Source organism: Coloeus monedula (genome assembly GCF_965178545.1).
Source record: "Coloeus monedula genome assembly, chromosome: 5".
Lineage (NCBI taxonomy): Eukaryota > Metazoa > Chordata > Aves > Passeriformes > Corvidae > Coloeus > Coloeus monedula.
Genome location: NC_138785.1, coordinates 65,867,993 through 65,888,956, shown reverse-complemented (window position 1 = coordinate 65,888,956; position 20,964 = coordinate 65,867,993). Strand labels below are relative to the sequence as shown.

Sequence of the window (20,964 nt, the reverse complement as noted above, 5' to 3'; positions counted from 1 at the left end):
ATGATGTCAATAGGGGTTAGTTTAGACTTTTTAAGTCCCAGAATACTTGTGTCAGACTAGATCAGATCCTCTCCTGGTGGTGATGCGAATGGTGAGGCCACAACTATTTGTAACAAGTTCTTCAGAGAGTGTTAACAGCAGTTGAGAGCCTGCAGTGAAAGAAAGAAAGGGGAAGATATTACTAAAGGTTTTTGTGGATTTTGAAGAAGAGTGGGAGTGTTTCTTGCCAAGGCTGAAAAATACAAACTATGAAGAGGTAGCTCTAAACTTGAACTGTGTATATATTTGTGCTTTTCTTCCTCTGTGTATTTCTGATCTTGAAGAAGTGGTAGATAATGTAGGGCATTCTTTCCTAGCTTTTTAATGGACAGTACAAAAGAAGAGAGTTTCTTTTTAACTATTTAGAAGGTTCCCTAAAGGTTCAAGGGCACTTTCTATGACCAAGAAAAGATTCCCCAAACTGAAATAAAAATACTTTCTAGTAGTCATTAAAAAATCAACCTAAACTGAACTCTAAAAAGCTTTCGTCCTCCAGACTACACTCAGCTAAGTGTCAAGTTTCAAGCATTGGAGTACCTATTTGGGAAATGGTCACTACTTGGATTTACAGAGGTATTAGATGCCTTGAGGTAATTTGTGATCAAAGTTGAGAAGTTTAGGGCAGATAAGTGCATAAACTTCAACGTTTCACTAGAATACTAACTGTCCTTGAAAACCTGATGTACAGTACAGGTAGAGGTGGTGTGGAGTTCTTACTGGAAGTTAGTTTTAGCTTATTGCAAACACTCTGAATATCCTTGTGAGTCTGTGGCAGTCACAAGTGACTGATAGGGAAAGTTTTCAGTCACCTGACTGACAAAAGACTGAATTTTCATTTTAATGATGCATATCTCCAGATATTACAGCAAATTAAAGCGCACGAGGTATTGTTTTCATTTTAAGTCTCTGCAGGTCAGTTTTAAGTATCTACTTTTTCACAAGTACCAGCCGGTTGTCTCTGCCCATCTAAGGACTTTTGGAAGCAGTGTAGCTGCCACAGCAGAAATCTTCCAGTAAATATTAGTGGGATCAAATCCCTGGACAGTAGTGGTTGAAAGGCCTGGGGTGAATTTCATGGTGGGGAGAAAACACCTGTGAGAAGTAACAGCTGGTTTCTTTAGAATATCCTCTCTAATATTATGTTATTAGTAAGATGATTAAAGTAGCTAGCACTGCCAGTACTAAGTGAAGCTCAAAGATTTCTGATACTTGCCATGAAACTTCAGTAACACTTCTTTTTTTCTTTCTTATTGCAGTCAGCAACTGTTTCTGATGGAGGTAAGCTGAAGCTTGTTTTTACTTTATAATGAAAAGTAATCAATTTTCCACATTAAGCAACATAATATGTGGTAAATTATGTGATATATTACAAGATGTGAGTCCAAGGTGGTGCAGAGCTCTGCGACTGCTTTGGGAACTGTGCCAGTGAAAATATTGCAGGGTTATGTTCACATACTTTCACTGGTTTATTTGCATAATATTTTTTTATGGTACATTTATATATGCACGTTTTTATTATAACTAGGCTTCTTCATTCATAATAATAAAGAGGCAGAGCTGGTAGACTTCTGTGTAATTGGATGGTAGATAAAATCTCATTCTCTGTTTTATTGTCCTTTACATACCTCTTTTGTTTTTGAAGAGATGTTCTGGCTTCTAAGTTGTAAGCTGTGTTGGTACATTTGTTGAGGTTGAACTTTGTTAAGTGTGATCCTTTTTGAGAAGGGGGTAAGTAATTTGATATTTGTAAAATCCCAGCATGGAGCTTTTGCACTTCTGGAGTACTTCTAAGTAAACTCCTCTTTATTGCACATAAGCTTGTTTGTTTTGATTTTAACATGCCTTTAATGTTTTAAAGGATGTCCACTCTTTGTTAAACATTAGAAGACAATTTTTCTGAAGCTTTGAAGTTAATTGAAACAGTTTAAAAATGCTTCCTTAATGGAATGAAGGAATTTTTATAGTTCAGGGTATACAGGAGATGGCTTTTCTCCTTGTCTTCTCTGGCAGGACTTGGTTCACTTGAGCCTGCAGAGAAACTCACATATTTTTGCATTTGCTATTCTTTGACAACATTACAAGACAATTTTATTAAATAGAAAGGGCAAAAGGGAACAAGCTGTGTTGCTGTAATCAGTGCAGTGAAATTGGAAAAAATATTTGGAATGCTAAGGATAATTTTTTAAAATTACATGCAAATATAAATGAAAATTAGCAATACTGTTTACAAAACTTCTTCATGTCCTAATTTCCGATTCCTTGCAAGACTAAAACTGCACTTGAGAAAAACATTACTGTTTTGGTCCTTTTGCTAGAGCCATTTTCCAGTGGCTTTGTCAGGCATTTTCCTTCTCTACTGCTGACACAGTCTAATGCTTTACTGTACTTCTGTCTGGATGAGAAGATAGACTCTGTGTTCTATCTCTCTTGTCTGCAAAGTGACAAAACAACAAACCAGAAAATAATAGTGTTTGTTCCACTTTCTATTTCTAAAATGTAGCCTGTGTTTTTCTGGGAAAAATACATTTTTTTTTCTTCCCCCCTGCACGTTAACCTGCTTGATATAAAAATCAAAACAGACCACAGACTTTTTGTTTGTGTATATAGTTGCTGAGGACCAAAAGTTTGATTGATCTTTTTTTGGGTAAAATGCAATGTACTTGTGTCTTGTCTCAGGGTTCTTGTTCTATGTTAATGAAAGTTATTTTGGTGCTTATCCAAACTTTGAAATTCCTGTGATAGTACTCATACAATAATAATTTCAATCTTTTTGTCCTTCCAGCTGAAAATTTATTTTAAAATTCCACTTATTTTCAGTTCTTCCAATATGACTTTTGTATGTTATTCCAAATCTGTAGGTAACCATTTTCACAATTAATTCTACACAGTTTTTTGAACTCGTGAAATCTAAGGGCTGTGTAAGGTCGCAGAGGTAAAAGAGCAGCCAAGAAGCTATGTGCAATTTTCTGCTGAGTTGTATTCCTTATTTTTTCAGCTACTTCAGAATTTAATATGAACTCTCTTTTCATTATTAAATGGTTCTTAAGAAGGGGTATAATTTGTGTGAAAACTGGTAGTTGAACTATATTGGATAATATTGAATCAATGCTTAAATACCCAGGTAGTGGGTTGGAAAAATAGGAGCCAGAGAGACTGTAACCAGAAAAAGTGAAATTAAATAAATTCCTAATTCATTTTGAGCTGCATGGAGTAAAAAGTTCTGATTCATGTGTGAATTACATTTTCTAGCTTTTACTTTCATTGAATATGTCACAGCACTGAAATTTTTTCAGTTTTCCTTAAACTCACTAATACATAAATAGATCCATAGACAGAGACATTTTAGGATATGTCTAGTGTAAAGAAATTTTCACCAGTGTAACTATTAGTACAGCACTGCATACTTCCTGTCCTAGACTACATCTTTATCATCCAAGAATCACAGAATGATTTGGGTTGGAAGGACCATAAAGGTCAACTTGTTCCAGCTCCCCTGCCATCCAAGTTGGCCTTGACACTTCCAGGCATGGGACATCTACAGTTTCTCTGGGCAACCTGTTCCAGTGGTATCAGCACTGTCAGTGAAAAATTTGTTATATCTAATCTAAATCTACCCTCCTTCATTTTAAAGCCATTACCCTTTGTATGCTCTTGTCAGAAGTCCCTCTCCAGCTCTCTGTTAGCCCCCTTTAGGTACTGGAAGGTACTCTAAGGTCTCTCCAGAACCTTCTCTTCTGCTTTGTATTACTAATTAATATTAGTGTTTGTACATATTGACTAGATACTATAAATACTGTTGTTAACCTTTAGTTTGGGAAGAAAATTCATGTGTAAAAAGCAGTTATATGTTTATATACATCCCTTCAGTATGGTGGGAGGCACAACAGTTCTCTGTATGTTTTCTTTCCAAAGTCAATGAAGCTTTATGTCATATGGCTTTTATTATGTTAGAGCCTGGTCCTGGAAACCATCTACCCCTTGTTTTGTTTATTTTATATTTTACATCCTAGCTTGTGCAAGGCTGGGTTATTCCTATCTGCCAAAACTCTGCACTTCGGCATTTCAAGATAGGAAACGTGTAAATTAGCATTGTTTCTAGATGTGCTGACCAGTGGCAGCTCTTAACTGTAATTGATTTGTGTAATGAATTGCAGGCAATCAGAATGCAAACTGTAATAATGTTTAGATGCAAAATTACTGCTGTAGATCAACTGATCTGCAGCACCTATGCTCTAGGAGTACAGGAACCATTTTATGTTACTACAGCGACCTGTAATTAGCAGGTTTCTCTTACTTCCCACCTCAGAAACTGTCCTTTGCTGCTGCCTGTGGGAGCAGTGGGAGTGTGTACACAGCATGCAGGCTGTGCCTGATGATTTGAGCACTGTGCCATCTGAATTGTCACGGGGATGATCAATAGTCTCCAGCTAATGTCTGACTTTGCTATTTATACCTGGATGGCACTTTAGAAAGGGAAAACCTTAAGGTCAAAAGATCTATAACAGAAGTGCCATCATCATTCATCTCCCAGACAGAGAGGGTGAGGTATCTGAGCTAGTGAGAATGTCCGAGTCAGTTCTTACCTGCTATTCCCTGCAGAGATCAGTTCCACTAAACTGGAGTCTGTTATTTCCAAATACTTCAGCCTAACAGATATTATATGCACATCTTTTTGATGCTACTTTGCTGTAGTTTCTGCTGATTTTTGCTTTTAATGTTCATCACTTGGAAAGAATTTTCATAAGGCAAAATGTTTCTAAAGACCTTTTTTTGAAAGGAATCTGATGTTTGCAGTAATAAATAATGATGTTTGCAGTAAATAAATAAATAAATAAAAACTGTATTTTAAAAAGTAACTGAAGGTAAGGCAAAAATTCGCAATGAAGTACAAAATAAACCACTGTTTATGCTTTTTACACTATAGATACAGATGGATTATTTCCTTTAACAGGTATGTGACTTATTTGTCAGTTCTGCTGGTGGTGCATGCTCACTGTAGCTGTGTTCCACTGTAGCATAAATAATTCAAGTTCCTTTAGCAGCAGTGGCAAAAGGTCTTTTCTTTAAATTATTTATGTAGCACTTTATAATGCTTTGTGTTAAGTATACTATTGCTTCCCTCTGCTTGAAGCCACGAGGGTAAGGAATCAATTTGTTTAGAATGGTGTTAGAGGCTACCAGGAATTGCTGTGGGGAAATGTGTTAGCGTCCCTCATCCCAAAATTGCAGAGGAACAATGTGCTGTACAGTCAGACTAATCTACACCCAATGGGTTCTGGAACATTTCAGCTGAACTTGGTATGGATTCAGAAGGATGGCTTTCAGTGAAGGGCTTGAAGTATTTGATTAAGTGGCACCACAGTGGTTCTTATCAGCTTTATCCAGGTAATGTATTTGGTGATTAACTAACTAGAATATCTTAATGATATGATTGTATGTTCCGATGATTACAAGGAATATGCTTAGCTTCTCACAACAATAAAAAGTGTTTGGTTTGTAGGCTGAAAAATGTATACAAAATACATACAAATTAGCCTTCATTAATTGTATTCAGGCTTATGGCATTATATTATCTAAACCAAAACTTCTGAAGCCATCTTACCCTGAATACTTTCACGATTTAGTTGATTAAATGCCTGTATTTTCTTGCATAATTCTGTTTTTGTAAAATAAATAAAACCAAGACCCTCTGTGGAATGTGTAAACACAAAAGGTGCAAAATACTGGGTTTTGAGGATTTTTTAGATAGCACTCTGTGTCAGTTCTGTATTTCCAAAAGGCAATAAACGAAATGGAATGAGTTTGCACTCAAAGTAGTTTTTCCTCACTAGGTATCGTTGCTTTCAAGCAGAAGAAAAATAAAGTTAGGTCCCTGGGATTTGGAATGTTTGAGCAAGGAGCCTCCTTTTACAGGTAATGCAAGATGAGTTGGTGGTTCTGACAGGCACGACAAAGGAAGGCAGACATTTGGAAAGTTCACAGCACTGCTGTTGTCCATGTTATCCATGCAGAGCTGGGATTTTTCACATTAAATTCCTCTGGCATCCTGAGATTCCCAATTGCTCATTTTGTTTTTTAAAATACTTTATGAGGAGGAGGAGTAGTAGTTCACTTTGCACAACAGCCCTGTGGTGAGAACGTTTGAGGCGGGAGTCAGGACTCTGTTTCCTCTGATGATCATCACAGAGGGCTCATTAGATGAAATATGTGACCCAGTTGGAAAGTTTCTCCATTCCTGCTTTCTAAGGTGGGCTGTGTGTACCCAGGAATGCATGACCTGTGAGAGTCAGGAAACCTGATGCTGAGGTCTTACATTGGAAACATTCCTCTGAAAGAGGAGTGGAGCAGGAGTTACAGCTTATACAGTCTTCATTTAAGTGTGATTTGGATAAATTGGGTACTAATGTTAGAGTCAGGGAGGTTTTTTCCTTCCATCTGACTTTTTCTCTGGTTCTAAATGGTATATCTGCACTAGGCTGTAACTGTTTAAATTGCAACTGATGATCTGGGTGGTAAAAGAAACTAGAATAACCAAGTCTTTTCTGGGAAACAACCTTGGTCTGTATTGTTTTCAGGTTGACAGGTGCCACAGCAGAAAGCTCTACAGATTTTAAAAGCAAACTGACTGAATTTTTTCATTAAGGGAAACCAAAGCTGTGTCAGGGTTAAGTATAAATTATAATGGATCTTTTTGAAAAAAATCTGCACTACCTAAATTAAATCTAGCAGAACAGACAGTTTACTGGGAATGAGTAATCCCTTAATACTGTGTTAACACATTGGAGAACCTGTGCCAGTAGCTCTTTGGTTGTTGGAAATAGAGTCTTATTTTGGTTCATTTGTTTTCATGGGATCTCCAGAGTCAGCAGCGTATCAGACGAGGGAGAACCCGGTAGTTTAGAGGAGTGTAACTCTGAGGAGCTGGAGAGAGCAGGCAGCTGGTAGCAATTAAAGGTAGTTAGCAGTTACCACTGGTGTAAACACTGGAGGCTGTAATTGCAGCTTGGTTTCCCTGCTGCCATAGGGAAATTGAACGCCTGCCACTGGGAGGGAGGTGAGGCTGACTGGCTGATGATTGCTGTGCCTGCCACTTCCCAATCCCTTCTGAGTCCTAAGGCACTGTGACTCCAGGACTGAGAGTTGTGCTCTTGGTGTGGCTGCTCCCTAATGTCTCTCTGTCAGTCAAGTAGGTTTCAGGGGTTTGGTATGTGGGATGAGTTTGGCTTTCTGACTCTGCCTGAAAGGAACAAGGAAATTTTCATTGTTCATCACTGGAGAACGCTGGGGATTGAACCCTCCAGGAGTGAGGCAGTATCTGAAACTGTTCCAGATCTATCAAGAAGTGGGTGTCTGTTTGTATCCTGGACTGTAAAATAGAACATATCCACCTGCAGAGTTAAAGCAAAATACTTCAGATAATAAATTTAGATATCATTCTCTTCAGATTCACATTAGCTTCTTTCACAATAGTTTCATTGTGGTGACAGGTATTCTCTAATGAAGTTAACAGTTGACTTGGTTATGCTCTTAGATATGTTTTAAAGGAGAAAGTGAATATTTCTATAAGAAATTTTGGCATTATTTGCTGAATGTTTGCAATTAGCTTTGATTAATATGGTCATTAGGCAAAGAAAAGATGTATATACCTGTTTTGTTACTAGTTTCCTTAAATATTATCCTTGTTGAAAATACAGTTACATTTTGTTTTTTCCTAATCTTTTTCTGTATCTTTGTCTTACTTGTTTTATTTTTGTCTTAAAAGATAGCTTTACTTACAGAAACTCAGAGTAGTTAACTATTACATCTTAGTGAATATTTCTGAGCTAAAAATAAATTTTAAAATGAAGTTTCAGAACTTTAAGAAAATTTTTTTTCTTGTCTTTACAACTATCTTTATAACTTTTCCCTATGCTTATAGCAGTTTTTGAAAGGTGCCTTTTTCCAAAGCTCTTACTTCCAGGGAGGAGCAGCAGTGTTTTGTAATGTGAAGTTTGGAAGTGCAAAGTGCTTTCAAATACTTCTAACATAAAAGGAGACCCTGGGATACCTCATAAAGTAGGGTATTTTTGGTGAAATTACTAATTTCTTTAGTTAGTCCAAGTGATTAACTGAGGAAAATCATAAAAACGTCCCTGTGAAGCATAGTCCATTTCTGACTGGTTGTGAATTCAGTTTTCTCAAACAGACTGCATTCCTAGTGAGCTGCATACTTTTTCATTTGGCATAAAATTGATGAATATACTATCTATTTAATTTGAGGGTATTATTTTCTCACATCTGTTACTTCAAATTTTTCAAATAATTGAATGTCTGTGATTTTTTCATCCCTTCATCACAGAATCTCACTCAGTTTGGCATCTTTCTATGTGCAACACGTCCTGCTTGAAGCAGGGAGATCAGACTAGGTAGCTCAGGCTTTAGTTGTGTCTTCACAATGAATTAAACCTTCTGTCACCTCTGTGAAGTGTATATCTGTGAGTTCAGCATTGCCAGTTTTACATTTGTGTACACTGGGAGGTGGAAGGACCATTCTACAAAAGGGTGTGCAAGAGGTAAATGACAAATCTGTGAGTGAATAGAACCCTATTGTAAGCAGTTCCTTCTCTTACTTAGAGCAGCCATTTCTTTCCCCTTTCTACTTCTGTGAACAAATGGTCACTTTGAGATTTTTTGGGTGTGCATATTTCATTTACTGACATGTGACAAAGATGATCTGGGGTTAATACTTGAAATTGTTAGGCTGCTACACAAGGAGTTTTATGTGTTTCCCTGAATTCTCTGTGGATTCTTGGTAATTTGTTTTTCAGAATACAAAATCACTTCTGTTTTTTCAAGATCTAAAGAATCTGGTAATTTCTCATCTTGAGGTTTCTAGATGATTCCATTATGTTGGTTGGAATCTGGAAGGGATCCCTATTTTTATCAGAAACCATGATAAATTGAGGATCTGTGGTTTGATGCCTCTATTTCCTGTGGATGAGGAAGGCGTCCCTTACTAGCTCATTTTCCTTAATGTTCTTTTCCACAATTGACTCCTTTCCTAAATTTTCAGTATAAACAGGAATCTTGTATTTCCATGTAAAATTTCACAGATTTTCTGTCTCTACCAGTTGAAGTGTGTATGAAATTTTGCTGTCTCCTATCACCAAGTAGGTTTTTGCCCACATTCTGGTGAACGGTGGGTTCTTGAACATCAACTTACCTTGGGTAATCTTATGAAGGTGTGCAGTCCGTAGGGTGAGAAATATCAACAGGAAAATGTGTTTTATTTTGTGGAACAATAAAAAAGATTTTGTTTTGGGCCTGCCCCTTTTGCTTCTGTCAGAGGACTGCTTTTAAGACACTCATTTAATTTTCTTTGCAGTAGAACAGAAGAAACTTGAGCGGTGTTTGGGGTGTTTTTTTTCTATGCAGGTGCTCCTAATAAAAATGGAGAGGGATATTTAGATACCTGCACCACTGTGAGCTTGAGCAGGAGGTGTGATAAGTAAACAATGTTGAAGAGTAAAAGTGAATACTACTTTGTTGACAGATTTAATTTCCTTTATTAACAGAGCTGAATAGCGCTGAATTGAAGGACTGCATCAGTGAAAACAGCCTCAGCAGCAATGCCAGCCTTCCCAGTGTGCAGAGCTGCCGGCGACTGCGAGAAAGGAGAGTTGCAAGCTGGGCTGTTTCCTTTGAGCGTCTTCTTCAGGATTCTGTTGGTGTTAAATATTTTTCGGTAAGTTTTGAGGGACAGCAAGAGGCTTTCCAAAATACCTGATACTGCCACAGTAATTTTCCTGTATTTTCTTTTATTTTCCTGATGCTATCCATGCACAGGACAAGAGACAGGAGTTCACTCATGCTCAGTTGTTATATGAGTATGTTTCTGAGTTTACATGGGTTCACAGTTGAGTAAGAGTTCATGGTAATGTACAGATTGCCATGCATTTCTGCACAGCAGAAGTTCAGGTGAAAATGGAAGCTATATTTGGCTTTGTCTTTTTCATTTCAGAAAGCTTCCCCATTTTGTAAAATGCCGTTTTGTAGCCTTTGTACAAGAAGAAGGAAGTACTTTTGGTAGTTTCCTAAGAATGGGTCATTATTCACATCTATCTCCACTGAAACGTTGGAAGCCACATAGAAGATTTTTTTCAATGATAGAGTGGCTTATTTTCCTGAGAAAGGTTTTTAGAAATACATTTTGGAAGTAGTTATGGTAGCTAAGAGTAGCGTATGCTTAAAGCTGCAACATGAAGGAATGATGTTGAGTATTTGCAAAGCATAAATACTTTGCAATACATAAATACTGTTCTGCACAGCACATTTATGGAGCTGTGAATAGCATCATCTCTATTTTGCATGCAAGGAAACTGAGGGTATATACTTTTGCTTTGCTGCACTGAGAGGATGTTGCTGATTCTGAATGTGTTACACAGGGACAGTTTGTGCTGCCCAAGTAATTTTCACAATGAGAATATAAGGAAACCTGTGGTGTAGGAGAGGTAGATTATTGGAATCTACAGTAACTCAGACTCTTTTGCTTGATACAAAAGTGTTAAGATATCACAATGGTTAATAAACAGACTTTCATGTTAACTGGTAAGGGGAACCCAAAACCCCACATTTACAGCGAACATCTATTTGAGGAAACAGAGAAGAGGAAAACAAAATAATGCATCTTGGATATTATGTTCTCTGGTTTAGCAGAGTAGCCTGAGAGTTATTAGCATTTCTGCTTTAATACTGAGACTTCTTGTCAGGCTGAAAGGAAAAATAAAATTCTGATCTGATATTAGAGTCCATCTGAAAAATGACATAATTTGTGTGCCTGCTACTGAAAACTAAGTTGACTTTTCTAATTACTTGTAAATGTTCAGTACACTTAGAAAATTGCTGCATTAATTTTCACTGTCATGTTAGTTCAAAACTTACATTAAAAATGAAAAAACTAGTTCATATCATTTTAATAAATTTTCAGATTAAAAGGTGAAAGGTACTTTCATTTCAGCAAAAGCCAACCTCAGATATTCTGAAAGTTTTACTTTTCCCCCCATTTTATTCTAATTAGAACTTCTTTTTATAAACACTGCAAAAGTGCATGTGTTAAAGAAATACCCACTTTAAAAAAACAATTAGGGAATGTTAAAGTTTATTGTGTGGACCACCATTTTCTTGAGGCCCAGGAGATTTCCAGAACCACTGCGTAGATTTATTTGCAACCTGGTTGTCATAACACGGTGCAGTTACAGATTGCTGCCAGTATCCAAGAACATTGAGGCACCAGCATTTAAATCATGGTTTCATAGTAAGTGTCTTGGTGCATTTGTGATCCAGCCTCTGCCTTTCCTGAGGACAGCTTTGTCACAGAGCAGGAATTACTCTGTAAGAAGGAGAGATTTTGCATGTTTTGCAAATACTCACACTTTGCATAAGAGCTGCTGCTTAGAGCAGTCAGCCAGGAGGTGAGAGTGCTGTTTGCAGGTTCCCCCACTGAAGGCATTCAGACCAACCTCTCCAGCTTCCCAGCCATGGGTGACTGCTGAGCAGCCTGATGTTCCAGCCGGGGCACCACTTGGCCTTCCTGGTGAAGCTGTATTGTTGGACAGCCAGCTGTGCCCAAATCCTGTGGCCACAAGGAAGCAAGTGGGAGATGGACTCTAGATTCACAGGGAATGTGCCAGGGGAGAAGTAGGCAGTTTTGTTCCAGTTCCTGTTCACTAATTTGATTCTCTTTTAATATGTAATTACATGTAAAATGCAGAAATGTCCCCTGACTACTCTCTGGATTGTCTTTTATGCGTTTGGTATCTCAGCTGATGCCTCTGAGGAGCTTTAAATTCAGAGCTTGCTTGGGCATTTAGATTCCCTGTATGCTGGTTTATCTCAATTGCTTTCTTACAGCTGGACTCCCTAAACTCTATGTAAATCTGAAAAGCACAAATAAACTAAAGTTTATTTCTGTGGAGGTTCTTCTTACACAGCTTTCTGAGGCTGTCTTGTATGGTAAGGAAGCTTCAGTGATACACCATGTGACAACTGAATGAAGGTTGTGGTGGATCAAATTATTTTTTTATATCTTTATTTTTCCCCTGATGGTTAAAATGCTTTTAAGTTGCAGAGAGAATATTGAATTATACAGATTTGAATATGGGACAGTTTGTGCTTGTAGAGTTTTCCAACTGAATTGGTACCAGTCTTCGTTTGGACTTTAGAATCCTGTAATATAAATGTCCTGATTATTGTGTATTGTACTGGGAGATATATTTTTTTCCTCTTAGTGAGTATTTTCCAAAGAGATACCATGCAACCACATCAGCATACACTGATAAAAGATTTTTCTTTTGTAGTTGCTATGTGATGCAGAGAGATACCGTAATGAATCCAGAACTGATTATGGGCATTGCTTGATAAACATCTGCTCTGTTACATCAGTGGAACTGCAATTAAAGACAGTTTACAGTGTCATTTTTAAATGTAGTTTATAAATTATTTAAATTTTTATTAAAAGTTTATTCACTAGTTTATGCACTACTTAGCATGACATTTCAAACTTTGTACTTGCAAATGATTTGATTGTAACTTGATGGATTCTTCTCAGTTATACACATTTAAAAAACACGAGAAAGAGGGGAAGCACTACATATGTATTGGACATACATTGATTTTTACTGTAGAAGAAAACTGGACTGTGAGACCGATTGAAAAGTTACCTTTTTGCAAACTTTCTGAGCATTATAAATATGTTGTTTAAGCTGGCAAGTAACTTTTCTTTGAGACATTTATTTATTTGCTTTTTTTCCCCCCTAGGAATTTCTACGGAAAGAATTTAGTGAAGAAAATATTTTATTTTGGCAGGCCTGTGAATATTTTAACCATGTACCTGCACATGATAAAAAAGAGGTAAGTCAATGTTGTATTTCAGTACATTGCGTTGCTTCTTCAAAAATTATTACTCCTTCAAGATTATAGAAATTAATGGAGCTGTGCTTGGTCTTCATACTGTGACGTCACTAAAATAGGGTTGGATGACCTAAATTTAAGATGCTGGGTATATTTGAACTGCAGCAGAGTGCAGAGGAAGCTCTGTAAGAATGAGGTAAGGTATCCTGGATGTTGGAAATGGCCAGCAGTGGTAGCCCAGTGCATGGAAGTGCAGAGCAAGTTAATTGAACACGTCAAGGAGAGGCCTCTTACACTCTTTTAGGTAGACTGCCTCCACCAACCAAGATTGTGTTTCTAAGTAACTTAGATTATCTGCTGCTCTAAGTGTAGTGCTCTCATGTTTGTTCACAAATTACGAGAATCTCCAACTCATTCTTTTGAGGGAATTGGTCAGGCAGTTTGGGTGAATATTGAGCTTTGTACAGGTTGGCAACACTTCTGTCTACACCACAGCCAAATCTAGTCAGGTTTATGTGGTCGAAACAGTTTAATCTTCCAAGTCTCTCTTAACTCTTTTGTCTACTAATGAGGTTTTTTTCTCCTACTTTCTTCTGTCTTCAAACAATGTATTTTCTGAACACCACCCTTAAGGGCTGTGGGCTCAGCTTGGTGGGTTTTTCATTATTTTTGTGATGTGGGTGTTTCAGAGTAAACAAGTTAAAAATGAGTGATTGTGACTGTAAACATTCATATATATATTTACTTTTTTCTCACTTCTAGAAATTGAATCTTAGAGGATTTATGTAAATAGTAACTTATATAAAAGGTCTAAAATCTAAAAAAATCTACTTTCCTTTTTAAAAAATACTTGCTGTGCTTCACTGCTTGATTATTTTAATTTTTATTTGGAGGACAACATTTACTGCTTAAGAAATAGCTGATGAATATTTCTAATTTTAAAGGAAAAACCCTATTTATGTGCCTAAAACTAACAAAAGCTGACTTATGAAGAATACATATATTAAAGAATAGTGGCTATCTATTTTTGGATGAAATATATCAGTGTAAGAAATGCTTAGCTAAAAATACAGTTTTAAAATCAACATACATTTAACATTTCTTTTCTGTAGCTTTCTTACAGAGCTCGGGAGATCTTCAGTAAGTTCTTGTGTAGCAAAGCTACAACCCCAGTTAATATTGACAGCCAGGCACAGTTGGCAGATGATATTCTCAATTCTCCCCATCCAGATATGTTCAAGGAACAACAGCTTCAGGTAATTGTAGTAAACATGAATGCTCTGTGTACGTCTGTTATCGTTTCCTTTATAATCTATATAAATAGTTTCACATACTGTATACCTTAGATTCTGTTAGAAGAATAGAAAAAAGGCTTCTTGACTGTTTTTCTGTTGTGTGTAGAAAATTGTCATATAACTAAAAAATAATCTGAGAAGTACTTCAGAAGAACTGAAATGAGGGTTTAGTGCGAGTAAATAAGTCTATGTATTGCAGCACCATTGCATAGAGTGTTGGCATCTGGCTGGTTTTCTTTAGTGGAAGTTGAGTGCACAAATAGTGTCTACTTTTGGTTTTTAAAATGTCAGTTGTATTAAAGGAGTTCTTCCTTTATGCTTTAATATTACTGTCAGGCAAAGAGATTTTAAAACTGTGGAGTCTGAAGACCTCTGAAGTGGATGTATTTTAAATAATTACTGATATTCAGAACAGTTATGCAACAACAGCATACACTTTACATTTCCTGTAGAATTTAAGTTCCTAATTTTTTTCTCTGAAGTCATCTCTTTGGTAACTCTTCCACCCTAACAGTTTATTAGTAGCAGTAATTTTGAGATCATAATTTTGAAATCAAGGCCATAGGTTTAATGAACCAGGTCACAATCTTAGGACATAATCTCAGACTGCATGCTTTTGGTCAATATGAGCAGCTGGGTATAGTATCATCCTCCTGCAAAGCGGAGATAGAAAGGTAGGTCTGACTGCTGGTCTGGCAGCTTCCAGCATTATAGCTATTCCTTATGCACCTCCTAAGATGAGCCTTCTGTGGGAATTACCAGTCACCAGCTTCCCAGACATTTTTTCATGCATTTGTCATCCTGGTGTTGTGGAGACTATGCCTGAATTCCTCCGCATCCTCTCCCATTTGTTTGGTGGAGTACAAGGAGTCCCGATGAGTCAGGTGACAGGGCTGATGCGGGTTTTCTCCCTTTGGAAATGCTGTATCCTTAGTTGGAGGGCTCATAATGCTCGTGAGAAGTCCTGCTCTGGGTCCAGTCCCAGCCACAAGGCCTGTCTGTGCCTGATCTGCTTATCTCAAATTGTCAGTGCCTCAGTCAGACCCGTTCCTTCCACTGGAAAATGAGATGAAGCTGGATGAGAATTACTTCTGCTGAAGGATGTGGCCTGGGAGCTTGTCTGAGGTGCTGGTGGTGTGTTGCCTGGCCGAGGTCAGCGCTGGGGAATCAGCTGCTTGATGGCCCTTAATTTCTTGGATTCAGTGAGTGGTTCTGCAGGAGGTCGGTTTGTGGTCTTGGTGGATGGCACCACCCTGAGAACATAGAGCTGTGGGTTGTGTAGTTACTGCATACACCCACAGACTCTCAAAGTTCAACTCATGGCAGTGCCACAACCTTAATAAAGCAAAAGCTCTGCATTTGTGGTCTTTCACAAGATTTTTTGGATTTGAACACTGACCACAGAGTGCAAGGGTGCTGCTCTGTGGTGGTTGTTGGATGACTGTGATGCTGGGGAATAGGGAGTGTTGCTGTAAGTCTGCACAGGAGTTGCAGAAGTGTGTGGGAAAGTGCCTTGGAAACACTTTCAGACCGTTCTCTCTCAAGCACTGCCTGCTGGGAATAATCCTGGAAGTTGCTTTCTGTCCATATCCTGGGAAATTTGTCCTTCATCTTGTTGTTAGAGGTTTTAATGGCAGTGTGGATGCAGCCAAAATAGCTAGTTGGGATGTTCTTTTTTATAAATTGAATACAAAGAAGCATTATGATTGTTTGTGGATGGAGGACAGTGTAGGTCACTTGAACCTACTAAAATAAGAATAAAATATCAAGTACTTAATGTAGAGTTGATAATGGATGTAAATTTTTCTACTCTTGTTTATCTGTAAATTTCAAATTATGCTTTTAAAAGATACTTTTCTCATTTGTAAGAACAAGAACTATCATCTACTAGCCTTTTCCAAATAAGCAGAAGTCATTAAGACATGTAAATATGATAATAATGCTAAATATAGGAAATCATGGATGTACTGTGAGCTAGAAACATAGTAGGACAGATGATAATCAGCTCAAGGTAAATTAATTACGCTCTCATCACTTTGTCCAGCAAAGTTAAAAGGTTGTAATTCTTTTGCTGTTTTAAATATATTTAATTTGCAGACTGCATCTCTGCTATAACTTTTCTTGTGTCTCTTACTTCCCTGCAATTTTTTCCTTTATTCTTCCTGCCTAGCATGGAATAACTATTTTATCTTCTTAATGGCGCTAGACTCTGTGATGGGCAACTGTGTAAAGCTTTGTTTTCATCCTGATGCTGTGTTAAGTTTAATGTATTAGTGTAAGCTGTGCCATAGAATCATGTCTTGTATTTTGGGGCACAAAATGCCTTCAGTTGAAAGTACTGTGATTTGTTGAAGAGTGTAACCTTTTAAGTTTCATTTTCTTAAAAAGCTCAAGGACAGGTGAAATATTTTGTATTTTTCAGTTAGCTTGGGTTTTGCATCTGTGTTGGAGCCTGCAGGCCATACTTAGCATTTTCTCCCAGTAATCTTGTATCAGTGGTGCTTCTGTGAGTCCTTGAGACTGAGGCATTTTGATTTCTTTTAATTGCTCCTCTGTATTTTACACTGTTTTGGCAATACACCACAGTATTCTTTGAGCTCAACAGAACTCAAGAATTGTTTCAAAGCTGTGTGTGTTGTGTACACTCAATAGTCTGTTGAGACTTGGCCTAAGGATTACACGTGCTCTGAAATTTGTTGTCTTTTTCAATTTTGCCAGTGTACCTGTGGTCAGAGAAGGATGGTGTGAGAGAGATGTTCCCCTTTGTGAGCAAGGTTTCAAGTGAGAAATCTTTGGTACTAGATTGTCTCTTTGTCATGGCCTTGAGGGCACATTGGACTTTGCACTGAGCCATTTAATCATGTTAAGCTGTCAAAGCTAACATGTACGAAAGTATTTTTCCATCGCTTACCACATGGAAAACAGTGCATTAGAAGGCCCAACAAAGATGACAGGCAGTACCTAAGCAGGAATGGAAGTGTACAGAGGAGAAAGGCAAGAACATGGAAGTTGGCATTCAGTTTGATTTAGGTTTCTGTGACTCTGCAAGACCAAGTTCTCTCTGCTTTATCTTGCTGTTTACAAGGTAAGTTTTGGGCTAAAGCCAGTTGAGAAGGGCATCTCTGCACAACCTTAAACATGATTTTGATCTGCAAATGGACCACTCTGTCTCAGTGATGGACTTTCCTTTATACTTCTGGGAATACCTGAGGGAATACTCACAGCTTTTACCGGCTAGGCTCGTAGTTCAGTGCCTCAGAAAGCCTTGGCAGCCTAGAGAGGTAGCACGGGCAATCCAGCATTTCAGTAGCTCTGAAAGTGGCAAATGGTAGCTGCAAAGCTGATACCACCAGCAGAAGCAAAGAGGGAGAAATAGAGCTTTTGGTTTTCCTAATTCCTGCAATTAGAAGCTTTCGAACAGAGACAGAGACGCAGATGTTTGCAGAAGGATTGCAAAGTCCAAGAGGGCAGGTCCCCTCTCAGGCCCTTCTTTTATTCGGAGAAGGGGAAAGGGGAGGACTGGGGCCGTACCCGGGGTGAGCAGCCAATCAGACACTGCTGAAGAGTTTGAGTTACGTTTGGTTTTGCCTGCGCTTGGAACAAAGGAGTTCAGAGCATATGGCAAAGGCAAGTCCTGGCTTGTCTTGGGGAGGGGGGAAGGGTGACCTCGGAGCAGGCAGCAACAAATACCATAACTGGTTGGGTGGTGCATACCTTCCTTTGCTTGTGGGGAATTTGTCATGTCCAGAGAAGCAGCCATTCAAACTGTTTTTTCAGATCAAGAGAATCATGGCAGGAGATATAGAAGTAAAAGTATGGATTTACTTAAAACAGCAGGGTTGCAAAAATGGAACAAAAAATTCAAACATTATTTAGCATTCAAGAAAAAACTCTTCTTCACTTTCATAAATTTAGCTTTGGCTAAATCAGCCTCAGATATTTGCTCCAGGCCTCGTAAAGAGCTGCTTTCTTCCTCTGTGGATAAAGATAAATGTTGGTCATTTAATGTAAACTGTTCTCTTTCAAGATGTACAGCATCTTGATTATTGAATTGTCCAAAGATACCGATGGTTTTTTTTCCTTATGACTGAGCACGTGACCATGGCTTAGTGGTGGACTTGGCAGTTCTGGGTTAATGGTTGGATTTGATGATCTTAGAGGTCTTTGCCAGCCTAAATGATTCTATGATTCTGTAAAGATTATATATACTGTAAAGGACTCTCAGCTTCTCCTCACATCAGCAATTAACTTTGTGTGTCTTGTATCATTGTGTACTATTGCATATTGTGATTATATCATATTTGTGTGTTTTAGAATATAAACTTTTCTTGTTCACAGCTACCTTAAAACACACTTGTGTAACTTGATCCTGTCACATACAGTGTTAGTGTAATAACCTCTGAAAATGTTTTTAATGTTCCACATAGAATGGCATCAATGCTGTAAAAGAGGATGGTGTTGTCGAGACTCTACAGCATCTTAGCTTGCACTTTGCACAGATCCTAACATTTTGTCTGAACCTGTAATAAGGGAATAGGTCAAAGTATGTTTCACTTTAAATTGGTGCAGCGTATTTATTAACCAGGTCTAAACAAAATCGTACCTATGCTGTTTACAACCGAATGCCCTAAAATTTGTGGGTGTTGGCTGTTGCAAAGTAGCTTAATGTTCTTGATGTGTTACTGAAGCGCATGTAACCGTTATCCACTGTGTTTTAATTTCAGATATTTAACTTGATGAAGTTTGATAGCTATACTCGCTTCCTCAAATCCCCCCTTTACCAAGAATGCATCTTAGCTGAAGTGGAAGGACGTCCTCTTCCTGATCCTCAGCGTGTTCCCAGCAGCCCCACTTCCAAACACAGCGTCAGTTCAGAGAAGTCCAACATGTCAACACCAAAAAAGGTGACCTTTGCATTCCTGTTATCTGAAAACCATGTTTTTAAATAATGCTTTTCAAGTTCTTTAGAAAATCAAAGATAATATATAAAATAAAATTAAAATGTGTGGTTATAGATGCTGGCAAGTACAATTGCAATATTTTTATGTAGTCGGGAAAAGACTTTTTTTTTATCCTTGCCTTTGAATCAGTTTCCTAGATACTGACTTTCTGAATATAATTTTAAATCTTCATTATTATTTAAATAAATGTGTACAAATAAAAAGTAAGAGTTATTTTAATGTGCCAGTTCAGAAGCTTATTTAGGTTGAACATGGGAGTTAAGATGTGATAATTTAACCTTTGCTGAGAGCAGACATTTTATCAGAAGTTTTGGAGAAGACTTAACCTAAACGAACTCATTTTTTCAGAGGGCTTTTTTAATTTCTTAGCTTCTACTAAACGAAGGTAATTCTGTGTTAAATAAGTACAGTTGCTTAAAAATTAGACCAGTAGTTTTACTGACTGATCTCCTGACATTATTTAGGGTTTATTTTTTTCTTCTTGTAGATAATACCACCATAGCATTATATAACTGTATGGGTAAATTATAACTTTTCGTTTTTCATGTCAGTCACTACAGATTACCCCATCTGTCACTATGTATTTTTATGACTAGGAACCTTTAAAAAGTGGCATTTTAAGGAATAGTCTAATAATCTAACAAGAATACTACCTTGTTAAAAGCAAGTTTAGTTTAATATCAAACATTCCTGACATATGTATTCTTCAACTCTAATAAATACTTGATTATACTTGTAAATGCTAAACAGTACTTTGTCATTGTCTTTAAAAGCTGTTCATGTTCAAGCCTAACCTAGGAAAAATACCAAAGTGAAATTCAGTGTTTTAAAAGCAAGGCAAATGGCCTTTCCACATTAACTTAGGCATTACTGGTGAGCTGGGGACAGTTCTTTCATATTTGCTGGAGCTCTCCATGGCTCGTTTCCAGCTACTGTTTTGTACTCCCTACCAAGTAGCACATTTCCATCTATGTATTTCTTTTTGTTGCCACTGGTGAGGTGTTTTGGGTTTTTTTGATTGCTACTGAGAGGAATGCTGGTTGGCACAGACACTTGCGTGTGGGATAAAGAAGGCAGCTAACCTGGCCATCACACTCTTGTTTTAGGAAGAAGTGTGGGAAGGTTTATTTTAGACAATATACTCACAACTGTGATCCAACCAGTGATTTAATTGTGTTTTGGTGATAGCTAAGTGGTAAATCAAAGTCAGGAAGATCTTTAAATGAAGAGTCAGGAGAGGAGGACACGGAGAAGAAAAAAAGGGGAACATTCTTCTCATGGTCAAGAAGTAAGAGTTTGGGAAAATCACAGAAGAGAAGAGAAAATGGTGAATATCCAAACGGTGAGTGTTCACATTCCACTTTGTTTCAAGGTTGTTTCAGCAGTAGATGTGACTAGTCTTACCATGATTAGTTGCTATCTGAGTGAATTCTTGGGAGCGGCAGAGGAAAAGAACTGTCAAGGCAGAAGGCCACAGCATGGCTAGTATTGCTGCAGTTTTGTGGAAGACGTACAAGTAAACAGATGAAATTATGACAATATTTAAATCTGTTTTTGCCAACTTCCAAAAGACTTTTTTCCTACTTTTTGGCACATTCTGCCTTTCTGTGTGCTGGTAATTGCTTTTTCAATATGAGAGCTACTATTTTTGTAGAAAGATAATTTCAAATCTTTGCAGAGAAGTCCAGGAACAGTACAGCAAATAGTGCTGTAGTTACAGCAATTTAAAAATTCCTCCATCTGTGTTATCCTACTTTCTTTCTTTTATCAGTAACACACAG

The 20,964-nt window shown here is 37.6% G+C and overlaps 1 protein-coding gene across 2 annotated transcripts in view; it reads left to right on the top strand.

The window, feature by feature from the left end:
- RGS12 (regulator of G protein signaling 12) overlaps positions 1-20,964 on the top strand; it is a gene marked incomplete at its 3' end in the record, with an annotated part of 86,146 nt that overhangs the window by 40,445 nt on the left and 24,737 nt on the right. For both annotated transcript variants that reach the window (XM_082281380.1, XM_082281381.1), the window contains exons 4-9: positions 1,296-1,317; positions 9,594-9,763; positions 12,835-12,927; positions 14,040-14,183; positions 18,947-19,126; positions 20,372-20,525. In XM_082281380.1, coding sequence (XP_082137506.1) covers positions 1,296-1,317; positions 9,594-9,763; positions 12,835-12,927; positions 14,040-14,183; positions 18,947-19,126; positions 20,372-20,525 — 763 coding nt within the window. The remainder of the gene's footprint in view (positions 1-1,295; positions 1,318-9,593; positions 9,764-12,834; positions 12,928-14,039; positions 14,184-18,946; positions 19,127-20,371; positions 20,526-20,964) is intronic.